General features: G+C 47.2%; 1 protein-coding gene across 1 annotated transcript; it reads right to left on the bottom strand.

Annotated features, from left to right (window-relative positions):
• Positions 1 to 985: 985 nt before the first annotated feature.
• si:ch211-117k10.3 (Krueppel-like factor 15) lies at positions 986 to 5226 on the bottom strand. The gene is given in 4 exon segments (XM_056438462.1): positions 986 to 1583; positions 2843 to 3650; positions 3653 to 3975; positions 5092 to 5226. Coding segments are annotated over 3 exon segments (1230 nt in total). The 5' UTR covers positions 3906 to 3975; positions 5092 to 5226; the 3' UTR covers positions 986 to 1414.
• Positions 5227 to 8553: the final 3327 nt, after the last annotated feature.

The raw sequence follows: 8553 nt of genomic DNA, 5'->3' as shown, positions 1-8553 counted from the left end.
CACGCTACAATCAAAACTCACATTGGACCACAAAAAGAAAAGAACAAGTCCAGAAACACAAGTGAATAGCTTAATGCACTGATTGAAAAATACTCAATGATAAAAATAAAAAGGACAAAAAACATCTATATAAAAGCTACAAGCTGTACATGTTATCTTTGTCCTATAATCCCAGGACACAGTAGGATGACTATGCTAGCACAGATGATTGAGTAGATGTTAGCTGCCTTTCCAGCTATATATAACTAACGTTTTACAGTAAGTGCTACTGTAAATTAGAAAGAGCAATGTTTTCACATCGCTTCTGCACCGTCAAAACAAAGTATGCAGCGCGGAGGCCGAGTGCTTTTCTAGGAAACGCAAGTCGGCTGCACAATGATTCAGAGAGAATTTCAGACGACAAGAAGCTTATGAAAACTGCCGCGCACCGTGGGAGTCGTTTTCGAGCTCTCGAGGAAAAAAAGAAAACAAAAGGTGCCAGAACAGAGTTTTCTGGTTTGGTGGCCCCCGAGGTTCACGAATCACAGTTAAAGAAGTAGAGCAGCCGTATGATAACAGCAGGAGAACAGGTGAGGTTGGTTTCACGATACGGACAAAAGGCATCAATAGAGATTAGTGCGTTTTCTGGGGTTGTGATCCAAGGCATGAGGGTCAGAAACAGTGGTGGATTACGATTGGACGAAGACGACGAAGGCCGGGGTCGGGGTGCATTGCAATGTCGGACACGCCCGGCTCGGCCACATTTGTGAGCGGGCTCAAAATGTTGACAGAAAACACACGCCTCTGCCCCGTTGACTCCGAAAGTAGAGATCCGATCACAGGTTCACACTCTGCAACGTGAAGTCGCAAATTAGAACACCTTAAATAAATGTGATTTTCTTTTTACTTTCATAACTTTCCACAAAAAAACACTGGGAATCTCTCTCCGTGTTGACCCTGAAGTTTGACTTTGAAGAAGACGGGCAATCACAAAAGTACAGGGGGGGGGCTGATGGGGATTAACAGAATTACAGATGCACCTATTGCTGGTTGCCATCGTACTTCCAACAGCACCTTGGTAACAGTAGTGCAAGTAGCGGTTGCGAGAGGGGCCTCAGGAAGACGGTAAGAGTGTGTGTGTGTGTGTGTACGCAAAGGCCAGGAAATCCACTTTTAGCTGATTCTTCCTGAGGTGGCTGCTCAGTCTGCAACGAGCTGATTGGAAAGGAACGGCGAAAGATAAACAGGGGGGGGGGATATGGGTGGAAAAAGCCGCCAGCTCTCAAGATTCTTCTGAAAGTTCTGCTCGTGAAAGCACCAAAAGTCCTGAGGAAGACCCGGACCGGGACCCCCCCCCCCCCCCATTCAGTCAAAGCCAGGCCCCGGGTGGGGGCGTGCAGGACGTGGCGGGGGTCAAAGGTCAGCCGCAGGCGGCTCAGACGGTGGCTCTGATTATCCTGCTGGGCCTGGAGCTGCGGTGGACCTTGGTGTGTTTGGACAGGTGGTCGCTGCGGGCGAACTTCTTCTCGCACAGGGAGCACGCGTAGGGCTTGACGCCGGAGTGGGAGCGCCGGTGGCGGGACAGCTCGTCGGACCGGGAGAACCTGGCGACACGAGGACAGGGAAATGTGAGGGGTGAGGAACGGGGGACACAAGGAGAGGGAACGAGGAGAGATGGCCGAGGTCAGCCCACTGGCCAGTTCGGCTATCGGCGGTGAGAACGACCACATCGACCACAACGCCTGCGGGCGCTGATCTGGTTTCCACGGGTAGAGCTAGGAGTTCTAGACACACAAAGGTAATACTGCTTTGGACCCCCTTTCAACAAGTCACACAAAGCGACGCACCAGTCGGGCTTCAATAACATCCCCCCGTTTAAGTCAAGTCGTACTCCGAAATCTTTTTCTAGTCTCCTTCAGTTTTCTGCTGACATTTCCATCAAGGGCAATTACAAGTATTTTTTTCTTCCCAGACTGGAATTGTAACGTTTACCCCACGACTAAACTACCAACATGTTTTTGTTTTTTCCCCTGATTCTTGAATGTAATGAAAAAAAGTTAATAGAATGTACTCTTCTGAAAGTTTTATCACTATTAGTCACATTCATCAAAAACCATAATAAAAATGATCATCAGTCGCTACCCTATTTTTTTCCAGGCAATAACCTTGGCTGATGGACACGGACACTCAGTACAGCGTTAGCGCAGCGTTGGGCACAAGAGACAACAAAAGGGACACAAGTGGCTTCTTTGTTCTTACTACTTACTGGGACGTGAGCATTGGGTGAGAAAATAAACCAGTGCCAAGGGGAACTGAGAAAACAATGCAGGGACGTCTGGCAAAAAAACAAGTTGAACCCGTCACAGCAACATGACACAGAAAGGCATCGTACGACACTATAGAGCCGTTGTGCGGAGCTTTGGTATCTGATAAGATAAGACTTCATATTCACAGATCTGTTCCTGCGACTGGACTTTCTAGAGCAGGGGTGCTCACACTTTTTCAGCACACGAGCTACTTATAAAATGACCAAGTCAAAATGATCTACCTACGGGGGGGGGCAAGTGACTTTTTTTTTGGAGACCGAAATGACATGCTGTTGTGTAGATACGATCAACAACATACGGCTGTTTAGTTTAATAAAAGAACAAAGACGTGCTCGAGAAAATTTCAGGGGGGGCGGGCCAATTTTTTTTAATGTCATGCAGATCGCATATTGAGCATCCCTGTTCTAGAGCATCTTTCACAAACTCACTAGTACCCGAAAGACCCTGGGGGGAGATGGGGGGGATGACTCAAAACGTGGTGGACTCCGTTAGTCTTAAACCTGGTATTTACTGTTAACCTGGCACGGTGCACATACCTCCAGCCACACTCGGGCCAGCTACACGTGTAGGGCTTCTCTCCCGTATGCCGGCGGAAGTGGGCCTTCAGGTGGCTGCTTTTGGTGTACATCTTCCCGCAGCCGGGGTGGGCGCACTTGTGGACCCTCTCCGTGGGCAGCAGCCGGGTCAAGCGGGGGGGTCCAGCCTTAAACAGGCCGTTGCCGTGGCCCCCGATGCCGGCCACGCCCGTGATCTCTAGAGTCCTCATGGTGATGGGCAGCGGGGCGATCTTCACGTACTTCTGGTCGACCAGCCGGGCATCGCCGTGTCGGGATAACACGGCGGTGGGGGCGGAGTGCCCCTGCTGGGCCAGCAGGGTGACATTTGGTCCGGTTGCGCCCCGCAGCCCCATGACCACGTGGGTGAGCCAAATGCCGCTCTGGGACCCGGGCGGGGAGCTCGCCGGGGTCGGAGGCCGCGCCGCAGGCAGGGGCTGGAGCTGGAGGACCAGAGGGCTGCCCAAGAGCAACGGCGGGGTGACGGTGGAAGGCGAGGGGTTTGCTCGGGCGGAGGGGGAACGGTCGTTTGGGCCGGGGCTCTTTTGTTCCTTCTTGGGGGCGTTTGAAGCGCGAGAAGAGGCACTCGTCCCGGGGTGACGACGAGTGTCTGAGGAAGCACCGGAGGACAGGGAGCCACCGCATGGTACGGGGCAGGCCTCCTCTTTGGGGGCCAGGAGCTCCTCTTTGACCAGTTCCATCTTTTCCCTTAAGAACTCATCGATGTCCTCCAGGGTCGGAGAGAACGGGGAGGAGGGTCGGAAAGGGAAGTCCGGTAGCTTCGGCTCCCCTTCTCCTCCGGCTCTAGAAGAATATGCAGACTCGCCCCCTCCTCGTCGTCTTCGTCCTCCTCCTCCTCCTCGTCGTCTTCGTCCTCTGTGGGGCTTAAGCGGCACAAAGCCCCGAGCTCCACGGCCTCGGGGCTGTCGCAGGAGGCCGAGCTGCCCCCCTCGCTGCGGGCTCCATCTCTCAGGCCAAGGGAGAAGGGGCTGCTGTCCCTGAACAGCTCGCTCTCAGGCAGCGATCTGCTGCCGAGAGACACCATTGATCCGGGCCGCTTGCAGAGGAGAGGGTGTCGAGGAAACACGATCCAGAGACGCGATGACACACAAGACCTGCAAGGGCAACATCGAGATTATATTTTATTTCCCAGCAAAAAGTGAGAGTGCATGAAGAGCTATTTACCTCAATGACAGGACGTTAATTAAACTTTACAGGTACCTCTGGCAGTAAATAACTTAAGTACTCCACGGGCAATTCTTCGAAACACAATTTGAATAGTTTGTTCGTCCCAATTCCGTTTTACTTACTTGACGAGCCAAAGACAACTTTCCACTTGTAACCATGAAGGGGGTGATGTGGTTGAATTCACAATACTGATGAGAACATTTGACAATACCGACATATTACATTGTAATATAGCAAATGTTAGCAATCATCTACAAAATAGTCACGTACAACTTTTGACTATTTGCATTTACTTTTGTGGTAATCTGATAAAATACAACTTCCACCGAAAATCTCTTGAGCCTTCTATAGTTGGCCAATTTATTCTGTGGGCTACAATAACCTCTAAAATCGTCTCACACCACTTTAGTACTATTTAGGGATATAAATATACATATGTTGCCTCTATACAGAGAAAGTGAGGCAGTGGTCAGAAAAAAAAAGTTCTTGAAATTAAATTCAAATTAAAGAAGTAATAAAGTAAAGCAAATAATGTAATCAGTATATGCATGTAAATGTCTAAGCATCGTCAAATTAAATTTGCAGTCGGCTGGGCGAGGGGGGGGTGGAGCGTGACCTCAAATAAAAATAAATTTAAAAAAAGTCCAAATAGGTTTGACACCGCTGTGAAAGTCCTCGTTCGCTTAAGTGAAGAAGAAGAAGAAGAAGGCGGCCGTGTGTTGCTGCTGTCAGCCCGTCGGCTACATGTGGCAGCAGGGCCTCACCCATCCCCCGGCGCAGGGTAAACACGGCCCGCACTGACGCGCCCCGCGCAGAGGAACACGAGCCGACCGGGGAAGCGGAGAGAGAGAAATTAAATAAGACGGCGACGAAGTAGAAACGGTCGGAAACATGGCAGCCATTCCGCCCCGCATCGGAATACATGAGTCTCAAGTTCGACTGGGTAAAAAAAATTAAAAAGCAAGGAAAATGTTCTATTTATACTCCTCCCGTCCCTCCGGACGAGCCGAGCTGTAGCACCCCGGACATTTGGCTCGACCTACCGTGTGTAGTTCGGAAGAGGCTCGGTCGGAGAGAAAGCAGCGCCGTCGACGGGCTCTTTATGAATATGTCTATATCTATATTTCCTTCTTGCTAATGTGTTCTCCCTCCGTCGTGTTATTGTCGTAGCACGCTCACATCCGGTCCTTGCCACGGGTCCATGTTGGCATTCCTCTTTTTTTGCAAACGTCACGTGACCGCATTGCTGCACAACTCGGAGGCACGGGTCCTGTTCCGCGACTCCGATTGGCTGCGTGCGGCGGAGGCTCGCCCTAAAAGGGCCGCTGCGATTGGTTGCCGCTCGATAAATTCTGACTGCCATGTGTGGATGGAAGGGATCGCTTTAAGACGATGGTATGGGGGTGGACACAATAATGGAAACACCATTTAATGCAACAGCTTTTCCCATTTTCTATAAGCGCAGCTTCGGGACCCTTCTTCCTGCATACTGCAGTTGTTCCTGAGAAGAAAGGGGAGGAGCTCTGACACAAGCTGAAGAAACTAGTCTTGAATGTACTACACTACTTTACAACTTCCGTTATACATTGGCTCTCTGGGTAGCTATATAATCTGCAAAGAGGACTCACTTGTGTGTGTGTGTGTGTGTTTGTCATTATACTTCACACATGTTGACCTTCTACCTTGACCGAGTCATAGGCTACAGGACGTGTCCCGAGGATGTATAATTTTTTTTAATACAACAATATTTGAAATTAGTATTCAAGTATGCAAAAGAGAGTACAGTGGTAAAGTGCGTTCTTCGTGTTTACTGTTTTCTCTGCTCATCAAGGGAATGACGTAGACCACAACATGTTCCACACAGTCTAGGCTGTGAAAACAAAGTCACGCTTGGACTTCTGTTACCGGGAACTCCAACACAGATGACAAGGCACACCCCTTAAATGTCTGGCCCGTCTCACATTTCACTCTCTGCATGAAATGCAACATAGTTTATTATAAAGGTGTAGACATATTTAGAAACTATAGAAAACTATAGTTTGTTTCTCAGTCCCATTTTCCAGGTTACACATCTGAGACGTCCCTTGCGATTGGATTTTTTGAGAGAGGCAGAGTCGGACGAAGGCCACCGAAGGTCCGGCTTGGTTTGCCAATGACAAGAGGAAAAACAGCGTCACGGTATTTCATGTTGGGACAAATCATGTCTGGATGAAAGCTTGCGATTGTTTATTGCCTGGAACAAGTAATGTAATCAATCGTCTCCAGGCATCTTGCCAATTACCTTTCAGAAACACAGAATATTATTAGAGATACATATTTTCAGACATTAGTCTCTATTGCTGGGACACAGAGTGGATGTAGGGAACAGGGAACATAATAAAGAAGAAGGTGAACAGTTTAGTAACAGTACCAACAAATGTATGACAGCTGATAATCTCCTTGAAGTCCATACAGTACATGGATTTCACTAGTCTGGTGCGGTGGAGAAAGCTGCAGTAAAACATTAAAGGGCGACATTTGCATGACTGCCCGAGGATAACCAGATCCTATCTCGTCTCCTTCTTTTGGGAGAACCGTGTTATTTGTACAACCTATGCTGCCGATCCGCTGTACAAAGGGGCCCTCTGGTGGTCCAGCTGAGCCACTCCAAACAGTAAAGCATAACACCAACAGGATATGGGAAATGTATGAAAAAAATCACGCACGCTCAAAATGTTATTCATAGTAAACTACTTTAACTTTTATTTCATAACCGTTATTATTATGTTGTCTATATGTTTACATGTTCTTTTACTATTTTTGCACTTTATGTTGTCTTTGCATTTTATGTTGTCTACATGTTGCACAATTCACTTTATGTTGCACAATTCAATTCACTTTATGTTGGACAGAAGAGAAACGTAATTTCAATCTTCTGTATGTTTGCACACATGAAAAATTAACAAATAAAACTGACTTTGACTTTGACTTTATTACTTTGGCGACCGTTCTTTTCCATAATCAAATGTGGGGAAGGAACTGCAACAATGTATCTCAATCCAGTGGAATAAAGAAAACAAAGTGATTGTAATGTTTACTAAAAGCGATGTTACGTGTCATCGTAAGTATTCGGGAAAGACATACCGACTGAATAGACGTATGCCTCATGGCACTGCGTGTATTGCTTGGCAACTATGATTCTCTACGTGGCCGGAGTCATAGCGAGAGGAAAGGAGGGAGTCAGGTAATATTAATATTCAGGATCATCACCCAGGAGGCCCATATTCGTGTCCAGAGTGAAATCAAATGTCAACATTCAAATTACATCAAATCAACAGGACTATGATTTGTTATCATAATATGCCAAAAAGATAATTAAAGTACTTTAAAAAAAAATTCCACACCTAAACTACTATGTGTTGTTGCCTTAAGCCTCTCCAAGTTGTTTCCTGGGAACACACTGAACAAGCTGCCTCATCCATGAGGGGGTAGAGAGATTATGTTAAACATTTTTAAAAGGATATCTATCGTCATTGACCTAGAGCAGTGGGTCTCAAATGGGGGTACATGTACTGTAACGTAATTCAGAATTGAACAGCCTGGAAGAGCTTCTCCAATAATACGAGTCCGCTGTAGTTCTCTCAATTTAGGGAGACGTTTATTCACTGATCAAAAGCAAAGTACAAACCACGGGGAGCTCTCCTCAACTTGCAAGTTGAAGCCCGAAAACCACACTCCTTTAGCACATCAAGATTCCATCTTTTATACCCAGATCTCGTCACAGGTGCATATCCCATCCCTCGTACCCCCGGGTGGGGGCTGTCTGTTGGCCGTGTGCCCCTCTTGGTATGTGTAAATATTGATAACAAGTGTGAATGTTGAATACTGTCAGGCGTGGAGCTGCCCTTGAGCTGCAGACACAATATCTCTGTCTCCTCACAGGCAAATTGCCGTCTCTTCTGATGCTTTGCCGGAACCTAGACATTACGGTCCCTTCAATAAATCAGATTAATATTAACATGTACCCCTGGGGGTACGTGAAGGCACTCCATGGGGTAAATGAGATTTCTTTTAAATATATTTGAAATTACCATCCATTCAAATATCCTTTAAAAATGAAGTGTAAGTTCAGAAACTGATTTTTATATATATTTTATATTAAATCAGACACTGATGGAGGCGCAGCGCTGTGTATTACATGCTTTTTTCAACCAAAAATGCTTTCCGCTAGTTAGGGGGTACTTGGCTGGAAAGATGTTTTACATTTACATTTATACATTACTGAAAAAAGGTAACCGAATAACAAGTTGAGATCCAAACAAGTGGGACACCAGGCTGGGAAAGAATGTTTCCCCCCCCCCCCCCCCTAAAGGTGGACTTATCAGGTAATAAGTGTTATTCATTTTATAACACGCTGGCTCCAACTGATCCTCATGGAAGCCAAAGTGAGCATACGGGTGAGAGAACTATCAGCATACTGCACCACAGGAAGAGTGTCAAGCCTCCAGCGTGGTTTCTTAGCAACA

Source organism: Pseudoliparis swirei, chromosome 18 (genome assembly GCF_029220125.1).
Source record: "Pseudoliparis swirei isolate HS2019 ecotype Mariana Trench chromosome 18, NWPU_hadal_v1, whole genome shotgun sequence".
Lineage (NCBI taxonomy): Eukaryota > Metazoa > Chordata > Actinopteri > Perciformes > Liparidae > Pseudoliparis > Pseudoliparis swirei.
Note: the sequence above shows the minus strand (reverse complement) of the source record. Positions and strands in the feature narration are given on the sequence as shown.